General features: G+C 35.5%; 3 protein-coding genes across 5 annotated transcripts in view; 2 read left to right on the top strand and 1 right to left on the bottom strand.

Moving 5' to 3' along the window:
* LOC105232774 (protein bric-a-brac 1) overlaps positions 1 to 9,301 on the top strand; it is a 173,877-nt gene extending 164,576 nt beyond the window's left edge. The window contains exons 2-4 of one of the 3 annotated variants that reach the window (XM_029552995.2): positions 6,145 to 6,205; positions 6,341 to 6,762; positions 6,831 to 9,301. In XM_029552995.2, coding sequence (XP_029408855.1) covers positions 6,145 to 6,205; positions 6,341 to 6,762; positions 6,831 to 7,988 — 1,641 coding nt within the window. In that variant the 3' untranslated portion in view covers positions 7,989 to 9,301. Of the gene's footprint in view, positions 1 to 6,144; positions 6,206 to 6,337; positions 6,763 to 6,830 lie in introns of all 3 variants that reach the window. The other 2 variants (XM_029552996.2, XM_029552994.2) reach the window with 2 other exon arrangements.
* A 3,473-nt stretch (positions 9,302 to 12,774) lies between these two features.
* LOC105232775 (oxysterol-binding protein-related protein 11) lies at positions 12,775 to 14,325 on the bottom strand. Its single transcript, XM_011214599.3, has 3 exons — positions 13,988 to 14,325; positions 13,529 to 13,925; positions 12,775 to 13,462 (listed from the first exon to the last, which is right to left on the bottom strand). Exons 1-3 carry the CDS (start codon positions 14,073 to 14,075, stop codon positions 13,276 to 13,278), a joined length of 672 nt encoding a protein of 223 aa, XP_011212901.1. The 5' UTR covers positions 14,076 to 14,325; the 3' UTR covers positions 12,775 to 13,275.
* A 610-nt stretch (positions 14,326 to 14,935) lies between these two features.
* The window catches only part of LOC105232776 (triple functional domain protein), a 73,181-nt gene continuing 65,375 nt past the window's right edge, over positions 14,936 to 22,741 (top strand). Inside the window, exons 1-2 of the mRNA XM_011214601.4 lie at positions 14,936 to 16,388; positions 22,167 to 22,722. Coding sequence (XP_011212903.2) covers positions 16,210 to 16,388; positions 22,167 to 22,722 — 735 coding nt within the window. The 5' untranslated portion in view covers positions 14,936 to 16,209. The remainder of the gene's footprint in view (positions 16,389 to 22,166; positions 22,723 to 22,741) is intronic.

Genomic DNA, 22,741 nt, shown 5'->3' with positions numbered 1-22,741 from the left:
GATCGTCCTACGATTTTCCGTATTTATCAATTTTTCAGAAGGATCTCCTGCGCGTCATCTTAGGGCTGCCTCTTCTACGACTTCCTTGTGGGTTCCAATTCAGAACTTGTCAGCGAATTTCTGTATCATCTTTTTGCAGTGTGTTACCTATCCATCTTGCATTTTTATATAGGTCCTCATTGTTGATGACTCTAGGCCGCCACACCTTGAAGATACGTCAATTCAAGCTATAACCTAGAATAAACGAGCATTAGAAATTTAATTATTTTGTCAATTACTCCTCCCATAGGAACTATTGCCATCTAAAACGGCAACATAGTGAATCGAAACAGTAGTGACAACGGTTTTTTTTTCATTGAAGTTTTGTTGATGTTTAACTATTTCTTATTTATAATATTATGTTATAGATTATATACTTTTTTCTTTAAATCAAATAATCAAAACTATTCCCATAGTGCAGAAATGTCTTCATATTCGAATATTCGGTCAATCCCATGGTTAATTATGAGCATATAAAAATATTTTATAGGATAAAAATGCTCCGAATTATAAATAAAATGACAAAATGAAGTATCCAAATTTACAGTTTATCCACATACTTGCCAATTTTATATACACAAATTATAAAAAATCAACAAAATCAGGTAATTTTGCGAATAGTCAGGTGACTCCATACGCCTTGAAAATTTGTGTGAGAAAACAGACCTCAACCTCAATCATCTAGAAAACTTGTTTCTTATGTATAACAGTACTCTCCGCCATCCAATCACCTCTGTTAATGACGATAACAGAAAAAAAGCTACAAAAAAGATATCAACATCTCTTATTATCAACTCAACACAATTTTGTTAGGAACCATGCCAATGCCCGACTCATACCTGAATGCGATGTCAAATTCTGATTGCGTCTGACTTTTTGACCAAACCAGATTCAGCCACCTGTCACTTTTTCTGTTTTCAAACTGAAAGGAGAGCATTCCATGACTTTATTAACCCTATATATGAAAATCGCCAGACAAACTTTTCGCATCGTGTACAATCTTTATCTTTAATATATAGAACATTATTAGTATTTGCATACTCATTCAGCCCATATCGATGATATCGTTATCTTTTGCCCCAACAACTGCGCCGTTAGTTCTGCTTTCTCCAGAATGGATAAAGAAGCGAAGCAAATGGGTCTGGTGGTGAACGAGGAAAAGACGAAATATCTCTTTTCCTTTAGGGTCCCACATCACTGTTAGCAGTCATAACTTCGAAGTCGTAGATAATTTCGAAAGAAACGACTGGCGCGCTGTTGTTTAATCGGCTAAAACCGCGTAAACGGTGTCTGCGCCAGTAAAGAAGAAGAAGAAGAGTCCAAGCCAACTTAACATGGTTGAACAGTGACAAACATGGAGACTGTACATCCCTTTCAGTACAATATTTAGAAGTTAAGATAAACGACATAAAAGGCGGGAAGTGTAGTAGTATAAGATACAGAGGGTTGCCAACCTTACTTAACTTCTTAATAAGTAATCAATTCAAAAATATATATGTATATATTTTTTATTTATAATAACGTATAGTTACAAATATAATAATGGTTTCAAGATTACTTCAAGTTAGATAGGTATATAAATATATATTTTTAATTTGACCGCAAGCGGGTCCGAAATTAAGAATAAATTTCCACTTAGTTTTACTGCAGTTGAGCATTACACAAATCTGCCAGCAACACACAAAAGCAACTTTCAACTTCCGCTTTCGGTCATTTTCGTTCTTACTAAGTGCCCACTAGGCGTATGAGTAGTTTTTTTTTCGTTCATTCCTCTTTTAGCAAAGCACAGGCACTCAATGCACATATAAAAATAGATTTATTCCATAACATTCTAACAAATCGCCAGCACTGTGGCGAAATCGCATAATGAAGCAATTATTTAAAATGCAGTGAAATTGCGCTCCTGTTACTGTTGTTGTTGTTGTATTGCTTTACAACTTTGTCATTACGTTAAAAATGCTTAAAGGCACGCTCGCATGGCATTTGCAAGTGGTAACAGTGTGCAGATGGTAATATATGTGCCTGTGTGAGTATATGTTTGTATGTGTGACTGTGCAAGCAATACCAGAAGAAAGGCAGCTTTGCGGAAATATCCAGCAGACAATCGCTAGCTCTAATCTATGTATTTGTAATAATTATTGCATGCAGCCACAAGCACCTACAGCCAATAGGTGTATGTGAATGTGTGCATATGTGTGTAAGCACCAATTTTATTTGCTAATATGTAAATAACATTTGAAGAGGTGCCATGGCTCTCGATAACTTCTTGAACTATGCCTGCCATAGCGGGTCGGTTGTATGAGGGTATGCGACTGCTGCGGCCACTTTTGCACATTTTGCTCTGCTACTTGTGCTTCTTCTGCTGCTTTTTTCTGCCTGTTACTTCCGCTATTTCGTTTGGCTCTGGCAACAATTGCATATTACAGCGCTTAAGTGATGGGGGCGTAGCACGAGACGTCATAATCATGCATATGTAAATATATGTGCCATACTAAAAACAATAACAACAATTCAACAGCACACACGCGCATACACATGAGTATTACCAGTTATGCTTGGCTTAATTGTTCGACTAAAAAAGTTTTCCTTTTATTCGCCTGTATTTTTTATGCTAAATGTTTAAGTGAAATTGCAAATTATTCTGCCATCCCTTACTTCTCTTGGCTTTCGCCACTCGAGAGCTGAATATATTGAAAAGCCCTGGTGTACAGAACTGCGCCCCACCGCCCCCTGCACTTGTGTAAAATGTTACTTTGTTATGCAATTAGTCGATTTAGTTAAAACTTGAGAATCTTTTATTGCTAACTGCAGTCATTCACATTGTTACATTGATATATTGGTGTATTGGCTGCCTACTTGAGCGCCCGCACACACTCACACATGTGCACCTGCTCTGCTGCTAGCGTTAGTGGCTTGAGCGAGAGCGTTGCACCTCGGTGATTTGTTTGCCTGCATTTTTTATCCAACTGGGGTAACTCGTTAGGGTCTGTCGGCGCAAAGCACTAACACACTCATATGCACAAACACGGTTATTTTGAACTGCTTGCATTTGCAGTATTTGTTTATTAACATACTCTTATATTTGCTTACATAAGTACAATATGCATGTGGGTCGATTTTAACAAGTCAATGAATGTTGGAAAAGTGTGACAAATCACAAGCGGTGCACATCCAGCAGCAATAATGAATGTATGCATGTGAGGGTGGTACGATAGTTCAACGTCTTTTCGCTATAAAAGATACGTTTTTTCTACAAAATATTTTTTAATTCCAAACAGAAATATCTTAAATTTATTATACAAGTCTACACACACTTCAAATTTCAGACTTTCTAAAGTTGTTTCATATGGGCAAATTCTGCCTTTCAAGCCGGGGTAAAAACTGAACGATTTGAATGGCTTCCTGAGAGTATAAAAGGTTCACTTGTAGCCGATTCTTGCTTGTTTAGCCCTTTCTTACTTATTTCACATAACCTCCCAATCTAAAAAAAACCAAAACAATTTTTAATTTTTTATTTCAACTTTTTTCAAAGGACTCATAGTTTTTCCGGAAATCGAGATAAACAGCTTTTTAACTTTAAAGATTCAACCATCTTCTCTCCTTCTTCTTGCCTACCTCAGATCGCCTGCAGTTTTTCCTGTCATCTTTGCCCATTGGGAAACCCAACCTACTTTAAACTTTTTCGACACTGATCTGATATGTTTTTGCTTTCCTTCTTCCTCTCTTCTGCCTGTTACCGATCCACTACATTTTTAAGTATTTCTACAAAATTTGACTTCAGTTTCAGCCAAAATATTTGATGTGCAAAGTGTTGCACCTCTTCGAACTGATTGATACCAGACAAGGTTACAGACATGAGGATCTTGTCATTGCGGATATCTCCCACGCTTTTGCCACAATCGAGAGAAAATCTGCGAAGGGACATAGGCAAAGACAATGTAAACAAATTATTAGCTGGCGGCACATACTACTGTGCCCAAAAAATAATTTTTGAATTTAAACTGCGCGCATCGAAGGATTTGGAGAATTATTTTTTTTTTAAGTTGGTAGTACTGTCAGTCACATTTATGTCAAATTTCATGTCAAAATATTCATTAGTGTTTGAGATACGTGTCGTTTTGTGAGCTGCTAAAAGTGTAAAAACCGTTTAGGATGGTGCAGAAAGCCTTTGGTGATGAGGCTATGTTTAAAAAAAATGTTTACAAGTGGTATAGTGAGTTCCAAGCCGGCCGTGAACGTGTCGAAGACGAAGAGCGTCCAGGACGACCATCAACCTCAACCGACGAAGCTCACGTTCAACAAATAAAGATTTGGTGTTGAAAAACCGCCGATTAACAATTAGAGACCTTGCTGATGAAGTTGGCATATCGAAAGGCTCAGCCAATACCATTTTGAAGGATGTTTTGGGCCTTAAGCGCGCCAAATCTCGACTGGTACCGAAAACATTGAATTTTTTGGAAAAAAAGGCGTCGCCTTGAAGTGTATGAAACGATGCTTTCCGACTACCAGGGTGTCATGAAACGCATTATAACTGGCGATAAGACTTGGATCTATGCTTACGACCCCGAAACAACCGATCAATCGAGCGAATATCGTGCCTAAAGAGAGCCGACACCAAAAAAATCGCGCCAAAGTCGCCCAAAAATCAAGGTCATTTTGACTGTTTTCTTCGATTATCGTAGTGTTGTGCATTATGAATTCCTTCCAACAGGTCAAACAGTCAACAAGGAATATTATTTGAACGTTATGCGTCGTTTGCGTAATGCTATCCGCCTAAAAAGGCCGGAATTGTGGAAAAACAATTCTTGGTTTTTACACCACGATAATGCACCATCCCATACTGCCCTCGTAATTCGTGATCATTTCGCCAAAAACTCAACCCATATCGTTCCGCAACCACCGTATTCACCTGATCTGGCGCCGTGCGACTTCTGGCTGTTCACTAAGCTCAAAAGACCGCTCCGGGGACACCATTTTTATACGATAGAGGAGATTCAAGCCGCGGCGAAAACGGAACTAAAGGCCATCCCGGAAAGTGACTGCAACCAGTGTTTCGAAGATTGAAAAATGCACTTATGACGCATTGCATCTTGAGGGGATTACTTTGAAGGGGATGAAATTGATTTGGAAGAATAAATAAAGAATTTTCAAAATAAATACAATGTCTCCTTATTTTTGGGCACAGTAGTAGAACCATTGTACAACGAATAAACTTGATAGATGAAGACGCTCCTGTCGAGTGGTAGAGTAGCTAAGTAAAAAAAAAATCGAAGATATAAATACTCTTAACAAATATAAAAGGTTCCCTACAAGAAGATTTGCAATCAGTTGGTATGGTAACTATATGCTATAGTGACTTGATCTAAACAATTTCTTCAGAGATAGCACCGTTATAATAATCTAGGTCAAATTTCGTGAAGATATTTCGTAAAATTAAAAAGTTTGCCACTTGATTCCGATCGTTCAATTGTATGACATGTATGTATATGCTGTAGTGATCTGATATCGGCCGTGCCGACAAATGAACCGCTTCTTAGCAAGAAAAGGACGGGGCCAAAATTTCAGATCGATATTTCAAAAACCGAGGAACTAATTTGCATTTTGTGAACAGAGCAACATTTTTTTTGTCAAATATAGTATTTCTGTATTCTACTCAATGTTTATTAACGGTCGACCTAAAGGAAATATTGAGAATATACTCTCTAATTCTTATACGACAATTTCCAAGCACGCTATCTTTACTTCTTTGAGTTAGTACAGTGTAAGAGAAGAAAATGGCAAATCCGTTCATATAAATTTCTTACCATCGACGGCGTTAATACATAATCTCTCCAAGGAATCAAATGAATTAGGAAAGCGATATAAAACGTTTATATTGTTGTAGACACCTACTAACTCTTGTCGATATCGATTATTATTCCTCTTTAAAGTAGAATGGAAAAAATAATAATATATGTGTTCTTCATCGGCAGATTGGAGAGGATATTTTATGAAAGTGTTTCTGGATGTGTTGCAACAGATTTTCTAGTATCATCCATAGCAAATAAATATATTATATTTTCCGAGTTTCAAGTCAAACTATAGCAAATTACATCTCCTTTCTAGGCCAAAATGTTGGAGAACTCACACGCTTGGATGGGCGCTTCAAGCTCTTCGACAATTGCAGGTATGTATACGAAGTCTCAACCTCATAAACTTAACGTTTAAAAAACATTTAAAACAAAGCTGTCTAAATATGCATTTTCATAGCCTACAATTGACTTACTACGTCACAATCTGCTTTTATATATTTTTTCAGCAGACAGCTATCAATATCAATTGCAATCCATGTGGCAGAAATGTTGGAACACTAATCAAAGTCTCATGCATCACCTGCGCTTCCGTGAACGTGGCCCACTGAAGTCGTGGCGCCCCGAAACAATGGCCGAGGCTATATTTAGCGTACTCAAGGAGGGACTCTCACTATCGCAGGCGGCACGCAAATACGACATACCCTACCCGACATTTGTATTGTATGCGAATCGTGTGCATAACATGCTCGGCCCTTCCATTGATGGTGGACCGGATTTACGACCAAAGGGTCGTGGTCGTCCGCAGCGCATATTGCTTGGCATTTGGCCGGATGAACATATTAAGGGTGTCATTAAGACAGTTGTCTTCCGCGATGCAAAGGATCTCAAAGATGATAGCATAGTGCCACATTTACCTTATGGTCGGCACTCGGTAAGTGTCGGACTACCTTCAATTTTGCTGGTTATTCACAGCATTACTAACTACATTAGTATTTCTAGCCCATGTTTCCATTTCAGGATGGTCCGCTTAACTACCCTGGTATGAGTGGTCCCTGTCCGAATGGTGTGCCCACACCTACCGGTGATCAGATGTCGCAAGAAGCCACCGCTGCCGCTGTGGCCGCCGTAGCACACAATATACGCCAGCAAATGCAATTGGCTGCAGCCGTACAACATCAACATCCGTCGGAGGGTCCTACGGGTCCTGGTTTGTTTAATATACCTCCGCATTTGCAACCACATTTAGCCGCCGCAGCTTCGGCTGGGACTGGTGGCTCTGCACCAGGTGTGCATGGCTCTGTACCGCTACCAAAGACAAGCATATCTCCTGCGTTGAGTACCACATCGAACCCTAGCGCGGGCACAATGCTTGGACCGCGGCATGCTCCATCGCCCTGCGGTCCTGGTTTGACCGGTCTCCCGCCGAACTTACCACCCAGCATGGCGATGGCGCTGCATATGGGTCGTTGCGATCCAACCGGTGTACTCAGCCAACAGCAACAGCATCAGTTGCAACACCTACACATGCAACAGCAGCAAGCATTACAGCAGCAACAACAGCAGCAGCAGCATCATCAGCAACAGCACCAGCAGCAACAACACGGATTTGGTTACGGTGTTAGTTCCATGCCTCATCATGGCGCAGGCTCAGCATCAGCAACAGCAACATCATCTTCCAGTCAACATTACCAACAGCACCAACTCCAGCACCAGCAGCCACAAGCTCAACAACAACAACAGTTACATCAACACCAGCAACACCACCAATCAGCGAGTGTTAGTGTCACAGCGACAAAAGCGAAATGCCCCTCCCCCACATCGTTGCTCGAACATCGTCGCAGCAGTCCAAGCGGCAATTCACACCTACACTCTACACTCACCGAGTTAGGCTTGGATATGGGCTATAAGACAACGCGTAGCAGCGCTTACTCACCAACTCGTCTGTTCTCCGAAGACTTGGCAGCTTTGGTGGGCGCTAGCGAAGACTCACCTCCAGGCACAACGGCGTCCTCCACAAATGTTAGCAGTACCAGCACAGTGACGACGCCGGCAATGTCCGGCAGTCACGCGGATGTTAGCATTACCTCGAGTGCAACGAGCGGTAATATAAGTTCCAGTAATATAAAAATCGAACCTATCACGACAAGTAGCGAATAAACAAAATACTTTCCTAGTTAAGATGTCGTTAGGTTTAATCGATTTAATTTATTTGTAACAACCAGTTTGGAGGCAAACTTTTTTGGGAGAGAAATTTTCATGTCATAGAAATTTGTGTTAAAAATTCGTTGTCCTTTTAAAGTTCTTTACTCTTGTTAATCATAAAAAACCCTTTATCAGAAATCTTTGCCTGAATCGTTTTAAACTTTCCAAACTTTGATTTTCTAGAGATCTCTGCATCGCAAATGAAGCGTTCGCGGACAAAACTATTTTCAGAACTTTAGTGCCACAAACCATCGCTGGTTTCATACGATCCAGAGAAGCGATAGGCAAGCAAATATTTTTAATATTTTGTTAAACTGTTACTCACACTCTTCATTTGCTACAATACCGTCATACCTTCATTACGAAAAATAGTTTTCTACCCGGAATGAACTGACCTAAGACCAATTCTAGTAAGACCCTCAATGGTCAACCTTATACTTTCTACTTTAAAACTACGAAAATTCTTTCAAAAAGAAGGATCTAATAACCCTACCTCGGCTTCGAAAATACGACTTATAATAAAAAAGTTTGGACAAGTGAAAACGGTTAGACTAAAGCCACACACATTGTTCAAAGCTTTAGAAACCTATTCTTCGATTTAATATTCTATTATCGATACACTTGACCGAGTGATGTTACAACTTCATTGCCCGTTTGAAAGTAAGCCTCATTGGCAGCGATTCCCCCCCTCCTTCCACAGAAACTTCTATTCAAGTTTGACGTTTTCCACTACCAGAATATCCTACAAATCGTAAAAGTTCTATTCTGTTTATACTTAACCTCAAAACGTTTTGCCTCCAAATACACAAAATTATTTATAAAATAATCTCTATTTAGGGTTTTAATTTGCTTACCATTAAATATAAGTAATTCTTTGAACAAATACTGATCAAAATAATTATATCAGAAGTCTTAAGAGCAAATACAAAATTATCATCGCTAACACCACAGCAATTGGGTTAAAATTTTAATTTAACAAAATTTGATTTCGAAAATTATTTAAAAACAACATTATAAAAATATCGACAAAAATCCTTTTCGAAAGTTTGTGAAACATTTTTATTTTTAGTATGTAAACTAAATAAGAGTTTTCTTCCTAAGTAAAAAATATAGAAATATGTCATATTTAGAATGCAAAAAAAAAAACAATAATAATAAATATACACGTATTACGTTATGTTTGGGTGTAAAATGTACCTACATGCAGTAGGGGTACTCAAGCAACGACTTAAAAAATGTTAATATCGAAACTTTGGTAAAGTGTGACAAATTTTGGTTAACCATTGGGTAATAAATATTTAAAACTTCAAATTACAATACCACAAGAGGCTTTCTATACTTTTTCAGTCAGTAGTGAAAATGATAGCTGAATAAAGTGCTAAATAGATCAAAAATCATGAAATCTTTATTCGGAGCCTTTACTCAATCTTTTCAGAATGAGTTAAATTGTTTTTGGCCTTCCGCACTTATTCAGCTAATGAAAATAATTGGTAAATATAGAACCAATAGCCGAACTATGTAAAATTGGATTTGGAATTACAGTCAACCACCATAAATAATTGTCTATATCTTTCGAAAAATTTAATTTTTTTTTGAAACAATTTCGATTACATGACAAAATTCGTTGCACGAACTCCCCTAGTGTTTAAATTATATTGTTTTTGAAAATATCAATAGTAGCTATGTAGAATATTTCACTCACTACAATGCAGCGATCTCTTAAACATTAAGTCATTTGTTCTTTCATATTTAAATACAATGTGTATGTGTTTCACTGTACAGTATACCCTCAATAAGTATAATACATTCCAACCCAGCATACAATTTGACGAAAACATACACATAACCCACTAACCAAACATAAAAGAAGCATAAATATTTATAAAAACATGAAGTATTTCGAAATGTGTGCCCAATTCAGTTAAATGAAATTGTTTATGAAGAATAATATTATCATTTACATATTTATACAAAAAAATGTACAAAATTAATATAAAATTTGGAGAAACAAAATTTTTAAAAGTGAATTATGCTTTAAATTGAAAATATTTTTGGTAACAAAAAAAAGTCAAAGAAACGGAAGTAAAAATTAAATTAAATGTTTAGGACCTTTTAATGAAAAACGAAAAAAACTATAATTATAGCGAACAAAATTGCAACAAATGCCTTTCGGAATGAAATTCAAAAATATAAAAGTGGAAAAAGCGTAAAAATTAAAAACAAATAATGTAAATTAATTATTATTGTATTATTAAAAATGATGACAAAGCGCGTATGACAAAAATTTACTATTTATACACTTGTGGAATTTTAGGAAAATTTAGGAACAACAAAAGAAACAAAAACAAGCAAAATTAACAAAATTAAAGACGACAAAATTTATATTGAAATGCAAAATTTTAGACTGATCTTTATGCAAACTGTGCGAATTCGTGAAATGTGGCAAATTGGTATAAGGTTATGAAATTAGTTAAATTTTTTTAAAAAATGTAGTTTTTATTTATTTATACATTTATACATTTATTCATTTTTTATTTACTAATTTTTTCATGACAATTTTTTGTTCATTTTGGTTAAACAAAATATGAAACTATATTTCAATTAATATTTTTCCTTTTCTATAACCAAAATATTACTATATTTGCACAAATCATACAAAATATATCATATTATATTTGTTTAATTATAACTTAATTTTTTTAATATGTATACCCTGAACAGGGTACTTTAAGAAACGTCAGAGACTCTACAAAACAAATTGATGTATGTATATAAACGATCAGCATGATGAGCTGAGCTGATTTATACTATAAGAAATGCCCCTGTGAAGGGTATTGTAACTTCTTGAGTCTATATTTTACTTATTTACTTATTATTATTTTTCATCTTTCATTTTATTTAATAATTTTACATTTCTTTTATTTATTAAAACAAAATCATGGAAACCATTTTGAAGTTATTTATTTCCAAAATTTGTATAAAGTGCCTTCTTCCAATCAATATTTGTTTATTTTTTTCCTACAAGCACTTATATTAAATTTTTCAATATTTCCTAACCAAAAATTTGCCAATTTCATGCACAGCTACAAAACGTATTGCATATAAGGAAAATTGTGAAAATAATACATTTTTATATGTTTATATAAAACTTTTCGGATAGATGAACTTAAAAAGTATAAACAGTTAACAAATTGATTTAGTACCTAATATTTTGATGAAGAAAATATTTCGGCCCAAACAAAATCGAATTTTAGGCAAATAATTAAATAGTTTTTCGCAATTTTTTTTTGTTTTGTCAAAGCACACAAAAAGCATATGTAAACTATAAATGTCAAAAAAGGGAGAAAAACTTCATACACATGAAATTAAATCATCATATAAACTTTATATAAAAAATAATAAAGCTCACATAAGTTTAATGTTTTTCAAGCAAATAGAAACAGTTGAAAGTCCTTTAGCTTAATTATGTACTAAAAACAACAATTGATTTCAGCTTTGTACTTAGCGGTCACTACCTGGAATCATAAATACAATAGAAACAAACATAGTGCACACAGAGAACCAGCTAAGGAGAACAATTAATGTAAATATGCTTACTTGACAAATTATTTGTTTGTATGGGTTGATATTTCACTCATATGTATGTGTTATTCGAAACTAAAAATTTTTCTGGTTTTTGCTTTGAAATTGAGAAACTGTTTTTCAAAATATTAATAAAAAACAAATAATTCTTGGTAAGTATTATTTTAAATCTTATAATAATTCTAAGAGTCAAATTTATATTACAAGCACATGGAAAAGTGTTTTTGTTTTTTAAACAAACTGCGTTGAATCGATTAATTAAAGAAAATATCAAACCCGTTCATGTCTACATTGTCAAATAAGCATACTGCATACAGCCGGTGCTGGTTTACTGTGTACTGTGGAAAAAACAAAAAGAAAAAAGAAAGGAAATAGAACAAACGAAACTTTAAATAAATTGTATTACCGAAAGTAAGCAAAAAAAAAACACAAAACAAAAGCATAATCAACAATAGACACATTTAAAAAATAACTTAAAGCAGCATAAGACATAAACTAAGGAGAATAAGTCTTCAGCAACCAACACAGCGACATTGTACTAAGTAACCACTTGTCTACCACAAGCTTAAGGAAATGTGAGTGAATGCTTATGTTGCAACTAAAAATAATAAAAAAAATTTATTGGTATCCCACTTTGGTCCAAACTAATACTACATTTCATTGCTGACCCCAAAAAAAAATTAGAGCAAATACATTTGTTTCCGCACACACTCAACTCCCCTATATAATTACGAACTTCGACAACAAAAATTGTAAAAACAATTCAAAGTCACAATATCCGTCAAATGGGAGCGCCAATACTGCAAAATATAATGTAAAACACACACACAATATGTTTTCTTGCCGTATATAAAATATTAACTGTACTTATATGTATGTATGTATGTGTAAGCAAAACTCAAACCAAAAATATAGTATTTACTCCAGAAAAAACAAGTCAGCAAAGTGTGTTTTTTTTTTTTTTTAATTTTCCCGAATACCCACTAAACACAGTTGTGCAGCAAAGGAAGATTCTTAAATGTATGATGCGGTTTTTATGTAAATGGGCAACAGAAGTGGTATGCAAAGGAAACAATTAGTTTAATAACATAAGGATAAACTCTCTAAGTTAATTATGTGCGAACGATGAACGATTAAATGATGGTATTATAATTATAACTGTAATTGCAGCTAAGTAACGTAATAACTTTATTTTATTCAGTAAAATATACAAAGAGATGGAAAATGAAAATTGTGTTTTAATTTCCGGGTTGCGAAAACAGTAAGTTCTTATTGTTGTTGTTGTAGCGGTAAAAATGAAAGTACGAAAAATTACTATTTTCGAAAATAACAGTAAAGCACACGCACGACGATAAAATACAAACCATGATTTTTGTTACAATTTTTGGCTTAATAAGTGTGCGTTTATTTAATTTCTTTGAATGTTTTAGTACCTAAATTTATATGATTATATAAGTATCGTTTAATGCAATATATTGCAATGTGGTATATACATGTGTCTTATTTGTATGTTATATATTATGTAGCTGTATTAACGCTTAGTGATAACGTAAATTTTTAAACGTTTAAAATGGAAAAGAGCTGATTATACAAAATACAGTTTTAGATGTATGTATGTATCGATAATCGTGTTACCAATAATAATATTATTATTGCTCGCTTAGTAAACACCTGCAGATTCCATGCTAGTGCTGTGAGTCTCTTCATGTCGTTGCAATAGGCTCAAACACTGATGCAAACATTGTGTGCTGGCCGTCGAAATGGCTTTCAGCAAAAGTAAATCCGGGTCTGTCGGCGAAAAAGTCGCACATTCAATATTCTCGATTGAACGCGCTAATGCGGCATTGCTAGAAAATTGCATAAAAAAAATGTATATAAAACGAAGTATACATTACTTGCACATATTTGCTCACCATTGTTCGGTTAGGTAGAGCGCTTGTCTCGCTGATACCATTGCATCCGAAGCGGCCAACAGCTCTCGTGGTGGCAGTGTTGATGAATTACTTATATCCATAGCTTTCGTATGACTCTCCACAACTGCCCGCAATCCATCAACCCATTCTTGTCGCGAACGTGCGTCAGCTGCACGTAGTTTCAATGTATCGCCAGAGGCACAGCCGATAGAGAAGGTGCGCGAATCTTCATCACTAGGACAAACTACGGCGCCTGCCAAATGTACTTGTCCGCGTGGAGCGCCAGCAAGCACCTGTGCCGATGGTGCTGATTCATCACCAGTCGAAGAAGAGTCACACAAATAATAGCTCAGTGTACCGGTCTGTGAATCCACCGTGAACCAGCGGTATTGCCAACCTGTAAATGTTTATGTCTATGCAATTTTAAGCACTTTTATGGTTTTTTAATCAAGGACAAACCTTTCATTACATTGGTGTATTTGAATAACAGTCCATGCAATGGATGACGCAAGGTTTGATTTAGCACACGATTTATATTGGTATCCATGTTTGGAGGATAAATATTCTCGTTTGATAATTCGTTTGTGGTCGTAATCGCCTCACTTTTGCTGAACGCTGTTAGTGTTGATGTGCTCCCAGCTAATGTTAGTTGTTTGTGTTTTGATTTCCGTTTGCGGTGTTCTAGGGTTAATTTGATTTTACGTAGAATTTTTGCAAATTTTGATGGAAAATAAATAAAGAAAGAGGTTTAGAAATATCTGAGCAAATGCAACAAAAACACAATTGTCAAATGAAAATGTCAATTTGACATTCCATATAAAATGCATTCACTTCTAAGGCAGATATGTTGAAAAACGTGAATGGTTCTCCAATCAGAACAGCAATATCACTTCTTAAGAAAAAAAGAGGAATAAGTTGCTTTATGGAAAGGGATACTTAATTACAAATTGGGTATGTATTTAAATAATTTTGGAGACATTTTGATTTTTATAATATTCTCTCATATTACTTAAATTAACAAACGAACGTTTTTGATTTTCATGACTGAACAATACAATTACTCCGAATGAATTTTTTTTCGTTCGGCACCTAAGCATGCGAGAGATTTCTCCAAAATGCAGAGTTGCATTATTTAAACAAAAATATGTAAGAATCTACATACGTTTATGAATACAAATAGCTCCTACACCATTTTTTAAATTATTAACAACATATTTAATAACTGAATACTCTATTTTTATATTTTGCCAATTTCTATTAAATATTTCTAACCTTAGCAAATTGTCGAAATATTTATATTTCAAAAATGCCTATATTAATCAGATATTTGTTATTGTTTGGTATCTATTTACATTCTTCTTTTATGTACTTGTTTACTTTGGCATCATTCGTGTTTTCGTTGTCATCGACAACAGTGGAGAGATTGGAGAGAGCTCAAGTGAAAAAAATTTGTTTCGTTTCGTTCTCATATTGGGCAGTAAATCCTCCAGCAAAATTTGTAATTTTTAACCAGAAATAGATAAAATTTAAAACTTATGAAACTGTAAAATGAATATTATAAGTACGTGATATTGAAATTTAATATAAATTGTGCGAATTTGTTGTGAAATATTGGTTTTCCGGCAATTTACAATTTCTCAAAAAATCAATGACAGCAAAAAACAGCGGAGCACCACCATCATCAGCAACATCAGGAGGAGCAAAAGAATAGCGAGAGGAAACTGAAATCGTTGGAGTGTAATAGGAGGATAAAGAAGAAGCAACCATAGGCAAGTAGTTAAGCAGCAATCAGCGAAATCAGACAGTGTACCAGTCCGCTGGCCGCAACCAGCGCCGACTACAAAAACGTTCTTTCAATTCGCGTTTATGTGATTTTGTTTTATTTTGGAAACGACTGCTCCAATGAATGATGAGTTGAAGTTAAAGATGAAGAGTATAACAAAGAATATCCGAAAAGAGATAAATACAATAATAATGAAAAGTTTAAAATAGAAGAAAATGAAGAAAAATTTGGAATGGTGATGTTGACGTTGTTTTATGAATGCTGCTGAAGCCGACGTCAACATCGACGACGATTGTGACGGCAACGTTGGGTATCACATAAGGCAATAGTAGCAATGGACGACGCATTGTAAACGGAAATATATTCGACAAGTAATAATTGCTCAATGCAAATTAACAAATGATAGCTCAGAGAAACAATATGTTATTAAGCACAAAGTTGGAAAGTGTAATGAGAAAAGTCACATCTAGTTAATTTATTAAACATTAAACTAAATTGAGAAAAAAAATGTTGGAGAGAATTTAGGGGCGTTAGAATTTTAAATCTGATTAAACAACATAATTTCCCACCATGTGTGAAGTGTAACAATCTGATATATTGTGATTTTTTTTTTTGTTTTTGCATGAGTCAACTTTGTTGGTTCGCTTTCGAAGTTAGGTGACAAATAAAAATATTAAATAAAAAGTGGCTGCAAGTGAGCACATATGTTTTGAAATAAAATACCAACTAAGAATCCGAAGTTATGGCGGTAAAAAAGAAAACATTTACTGAACGTAAAAACCGTGAAAAGGTTGACAGAAAAATCGATTGACACACCTGTAAACGTTGCCAACAAAAGAACTTTTACTTTAAAAAAGGAAACTAACATAGCCTTACCATACCATAAATATAAACAAATATGGACGGACAAAGGGCGCGGGATATTTTAACACTGCTTCAAGAGCGTGTTGTATGTCTCACTGGTGGTCGTGATAGACGAGGTGGTCCCTTGTTATGCTTTCCAGCAACACCGAAACGAGATCGACTTAAACCGGAGGATTTACGTCGTTTGCTTAGCTATTTAATTATGATACCAAGGTTAGTATTTACTCAACAATTTTAAAATTCTTACCTATTATCAATATAAGATTCCATATCAATATTAGACTAACTATTAACATTATAAATGTTTTTGCCTTTGCAATTTATACTTTAGCATTTTACTGTACGCAAGTTCTGAATCTTTGATGTAAAAATATCTCTAAAATCAAAACTAAAATTTTCAGTTAAGTTCCTGTTCCTTTTTAGTCAGACCACACAATTGAATTACCAATTATTTACTTTTATTTCTTGCATCACTCTCTTGTTTTTACACTCAAATTTTGCAAGCATTTTCTGCACTTGGGTTTTGCATTTCTTATCTTCCACTATCCGCTTTTTGAACAAAAGATTGGTGAGGGAAATTTCACTTCATACACGGTGCTTGTATAAGCATGGTTGCATATTGCAGCATGATTCATCTAAGTGTTATGCGTTATGGACTCCAAAGCGTCAGGCTTCAGGCTTAATGCAACCTGCGCACATATGGCGTATCAGCCGGTACATAATATTCGCTTTATTCAAGCTTAAAAGATGGTTTATGTGTGCGTGTGTAGTAAATTGTACATATGCGTGAACTCCTGTACAAATTGTGTTTTCGGAATAAAACACTAAAAATAATAACTTGCATAATAATACAAATTTTAAAACAGGCACTCGGAAACAAAAGCGAATTATTGTTTTTGTCTAAAAGCATTATGAAATGAAAAATAAAGAGGAATATAAATAAAACAAAAAAGATTTACATGAGCATGTTGTCACTTCAAAACCTCCTAAAGGGGCTTCGCCACTGTCGAATACATTAATTTACGTATAAGGAAACTACACAAATTAAAAACTACAAAAAATAAACTAAAACTATATACATAAAGTGGCAGTGAGGAACCTCACAATTGCACGCAACGCGCCAACAAAACGCACAATTAAAAATAAAAACGAAAGCAAAAGAACAATAAAAAGAATAAGGCAGCTCCAATGTACAAGGCGAATGGAAAAAGTACGAGTGAAAAATTACGCAAAATAAACGAAAGAACAAAAACCAAAACAACAAGAACAAATAAATCTAAAAGACAAAGAGCAGCAATGGAGAAGCGCACTACAAAGATATGCCGAGACTTTAGGCAACTTTGGAGAAGGTGACGGCGACAGTTACAAAAATGAGGAAAACAACGCCGGTGGCGGCTACGTCGACGACTTTTGACTATAACAACGGCATTGGCGCGACTTTGGCGACGTTATTGCCTGCCTGCCTGCTTGCCTGTCTGCCGAAGCAATGGCAGTGCCACGAACAACGCCTCCTACTACGCCGGCATCATAAATATCATTGCCAGCGAACGTCGACCACAGTGCCAAAACACACAGTGGCATAAATTTCTAAGGAAATCCATAAGCGCTGAAAATACGTCTTTGAATAAATACATTCGTAATAAAATACAAATGATATATGTCTTCGCATAAGTGTATATACATACATACATAACTATGTATGCAGCTAAATATGTATATAAAATACCCTGCATTAAATCGAAGTTGTTCAAGGCCAGGCAACACCAAATATTTTTTCACAAATAGTTGGTGAGCCACAGGCAATATTATTGGAAAACATGAAAGTTCGGGTATAACCGACCATTTTATACTCTTGCAACTTGCAAGGATTAAAGCCTAGGGTGAGATTTCTGAGCACAACGTCTTCGGGGCGGCAAAACGATCTTCGCTGTTTTTTAATATTCAGAAAAATACTTCAACAATTTTTTTTACAAAATTTATTTGGCAAATTGTGTCAAAAGTGTACAAGATATAGGGCGAAAATGGGTTTTTTCTATGGCTTTTAATAAGATGTCTTGTAAATTTACTATCAATTTCCTCAAAAACCGTATTGTGAGAATTTTGGAACTTCAAAATTTGCGTATACTTAATGTCGATAAGACATTATTTGAGATATTTTGTAAAAATTCACTTTTGTTCGAACCACCTCATGAAACTTGTAGGTAGGTAGATAAAGGGGGCGACAGAACATCCTTGCCCCGGGCGCCCGAAGTTATAGCTACGCCACTGAATAACATACTATCTCAATTTTATTAAGATAACTCACATGTCTTCCAATATATGCGGTATAAAGTTTGTTGAAATCGGGAAGATCTCGAGATACATATGTATGTACATATGTGATTTCAGCTAAAAATGGGCGCTGCTACGTTCATCGCCCAATTTTGACTCCAGCGCAAGGCGAATTTGGTTGTTGTTTAGCGGTTTAGAAGATATGTATGTATGTACATTAAAATTATAAGGGGGCCGGGGTACGCCAACTTTTTGAAATTTTGCGCAATTATAGTTTTATATCTTAATTTAGTGCTTAGTTATGATACTTTATATAGGTTTTCGGTTAATATTGTTTTGTGGGCATGGCAGATGTCCGATTACGCCCATCGTAATTTTTTTTGCAAAGGAACGCACATAACAACTTTTATCAAGATATTTCAATTTTAACTCAACTTATAGCTTGCACGGACGGACGGACAGACAGACAGTCAACTCGACTCATCATCCTGATCATTTATATACATATACAATATATACATATATATATATAACCCTATGTTCTTGTTCTTCTAAAAGAAAAGGTTGTCTAATCATATGATTTTCACAAGGACACATTGCATATGAAGAACCCCAGTTATCAGAGGAAACCCGGGTAGCTCTTGCATATTAACATTCTGTAAATGACTTAACTAAACGACTACCGACATAACACAGTTCACCACTTTGCATAATCTCACAACTCTTCGCTAACATGCTCTCAAGCATTTCGGGTTTTGTTGTTGTTATGGTATAGGAAACAAACCTAAAGTAATTTGTAGGAATGTTGTCGAGTTGTCAGTACTTCTCGTATAAGAATTCGGGTAGATTCTGGTTACGAAGACCCGACTGTCGGCTTACTTTAATCATGTTTCGTAGTCTCTCCGCAATGCTATTCGTTTATGATTTAGTTTTCTGGTGTGGCGCTCTATCTATTGTACTTTTAATGATAAGACTTCACCGTTATGCTGTTTGTTCTTGCATTACACATATGTACAATCTGGTTCGACGACGTTCGGAACGACCGATAAGTATTTAGCTTAATGCCTTATTTGCTGTCTCCAATCCTCAACCTAACTGATTATTATTATTTTGATTATGATTATTTCTGTATACCCAAGCGTGACTTCCTTGATGGGAAACTGTCGCATCAAAATGCACACCTTTTGGCAGCAGTTTCTGTTATCAAAGAAAAATATTAAGAGCAATCCGGGCAAACGCGTTATCACTCAACTGTCGAGGCTTAATGATGCATTTTACTATGGCTGCTTTTGTTTTAAAAATACGCAAACCCCAAGCGAACTGCCTAATTATCTCTTCACAGACAGCTGTGTGCTGCACACAATTCTTATCAGCATTTTCTCATAACATCGTCATAGCGGGTACGAATTCCAAGTAGTTCTATTCAGCAGCCAGCATGGCCACCATGCTCGGTCAGTTATCAGCGCGCCAGCAGCAATTGTTTAATCAACACACGCAAATACATACAATACATATATTTACTTAAATATATTTCTGCACTTCTATTTCGAATATTGTTGCTGTTTTCCACAGATGCTCGATTATTTGCTTTTGGTTGATGCATTCCACTTACAAACGTACATTCCTACGTGCATTTATATCTACAAAACTTCGTGTGATTTTCCTTTCCTTGTACACGGCTATGGTGTCAAATTTCTTGAATTTGTTTTGAGCTGTCTATGTTCATACATTGATTGTGGTTCAATGTATGTGTATGCCTGTGCCTGTTTATATTTATTAATTGTGCTTGGTACCGGAAACAAACAGGCGTTGTGTGAGTAATATGAACCTACGTATGTTTTAGCCAAAGAGTTATAATAATATTTTAAATTAGAAAATACTTTTATAAAGTTCTGCACATGTATGTATGTATTTACTAGAACTGTTTATAGAATTACTACAACAGCTGCTATAATATATACTAAATATATTGTTAACCTCAGAATTTCTTGCCGCAGGAAACTACCTTGCTAAGGTTCTTAAGTAAGAATGGACGCACAGCTAAAAATTTCAATAGATAAAAAACCTATATGTATTATTTATTCACTACCCGATCCTATTCAATTCTTTACATTACTTGTGGGAAGTGATCAGTATCACCACAGAATCAAGGGAGAATGTTACTAGCTTCACTCAACCTATTGAAAACTTTTGATCCAATCATCTGTATAACACTATTCGAAGACATAGTTGAAAGGGTAGACATGGAATCTTCAAGATATTTCGGAGGGAGAAGCCCACTCGAACCTACACAGTTTCTATAAGCTCAACTAGTCCCTCAGTTTTAAGTTATATATCTGACATTTCAAACAAGTCTTTTTTATCGGCAAGAAGCTACTTCTTTGCCGAAGCCGATATCAGACCAATAGAGGATATACAGATTCCACGATAGCCGAGTCTACGTAACCGGAACGGACCCGGATTTTTATTCGGCCAAGGACTGTCAACTCGGCAGAATTCTGCCGTTACAACAACAACAACAGGATATACAGATCGGACAACTGTATCAAGTACGCACCTTCACCTGTGAACGGTGTACTAGCTTCGTTGCAGTCAGAGATAATGATTTTTTTTAGAAAATGGTATTGTAACCATGTACTCACGTAATTATTCTACTTTTACTTTATATAACCCTTATAAGGTACCGACGGGTTTTCTAAGCCCATAAAAAAAAAACGTATTTATGAGTACATTACCCACGTCATTTTATTTGCCGTCTACTCCCAAAGAATCAAATATGTGACAGACGCAATAGTCGCATGGCTCCTATTTCAACATTTATATACATTCTTATTTAATTATGCATTCAAAACAACACATAGGAAAGAGTTAAGATACGCATACAAATCTGCATACATACATATACGGCTGTGTACATATATCCATTTGCAAGATTGTATGTATGTATGTTGATACAAATCACTTTGCGGTTTGTGGTTAACTAATATTATTAAAATTACTAAAATCACGGAAAATTAGTTTGAAAGACAATATTATCAGTGTTTTATAATGTGATTGCATATTTTTGATATCTAAAATATTTTACGTACAGTAATGTGTCAATAAGTAGCATAGTTCGTAAATTTTGCTTAGATGTATTCTTCACTATTTATTAATTTTGATTTTTCCTTCAAATGAAAATCTAACTTGTTTATTTTTTATAAAGTGTAATTTAATAATTTTCGTAAATCGGACTATTGTTATTTAACTTTTAATGTAAATAAAAATGCTTGCTTCTTTTGTGTCAAAGTTTATTGCGTGATCTTGCGTGATCTCTTTGATCACTGCAAAAAGCTTGTTTATCCAAATATTTTTGATTACAGTAAAGAAATTAATGAAAAGAAATTGTGTCAGCATAGTAATTCATTGTAAAAAATCTTAATTTATGCAAACTTTAAACAATCGCTTTACAAATGTGTGTTGTGTGTATGTCTATCGCAGTTCATTGCCTCATTGGGCATGTGTAGTCACATATGCCGGTGCGCGGTCTGCTGTTTTCGCTCCTATTTTTACGGCTTGTTCACGTCAAGCCATTCGCACGTTCACACTGCCCCCTTCTCTCTCTCTCGTTCTCTTTTGGTCGCTCGTTTCACCCAGCCTACCACCTTTCACGATTTTATTAAAACTTTATGTTGGCTCCAACTAATTTCACTAATTTGCTATTCTTTTATTTCTGCATAGTGATTCAGCGAAGAACCTCGGCTTCACGGTCATCATTGATATGCGGGGCAATGGTAATTGTTCCACCAACCTAAAGACAATACTCAAAGTACTACAGGAGCACTTCAGCGCTAACATACACAACGTGGTGCTAATAAAACCGGATAATTTTTGGCAGAAGCAACGCGCTTCAATATCGACAAATAAATACAAATTTGAAACATCGAATATATCGATCGAGGCCCTACACAAAATAGCCGAGGCGCATCAATTAACTTCTGATTTTGACGGCACGCAGCCGTACGATCACCAACAGTGGACCGAATCGCGTTTGGCAATCGAAGATTTCTTTTGGCAAGCGAGCGATATGGCCGATCGCATCGACGATCTGCAGGAAGACTTGCAGCGCAATGATTTCGCCGAAGATGTTAACGGCGCGAAGCATTCACTCGATCATCACAACGAAATGAAGAAGAAAATACAAAATCTGCCGATAGAAGATTTGGAATTGCAGAGCAAGAAATTGCTAGCTAAGATCAATAAGAATGCCGGTGGCGCTGGTGTGCCTGGTAGACAGGTGAGTGCATTCAGTTGAA

The sequence above is a fragment of the Bactrocera dorsalis genome, chromosome 5 (genome assembly GCF_023373825.1).
Source record: "Bactrocera dorsalis isolate Fly_Bdor chromosome 5, ASM2337382v1, whole genome shotgun sequence".
Lineage (NCBI taxonomy): Eukaryota > Metazoa > Arthropoda > Insecta > Diptera > Tephritidae > Bactrocera > Bactrocera dorsalis.
This window is presented reverse-complemented; position numbering and strand designations above follow the sequence as displayed.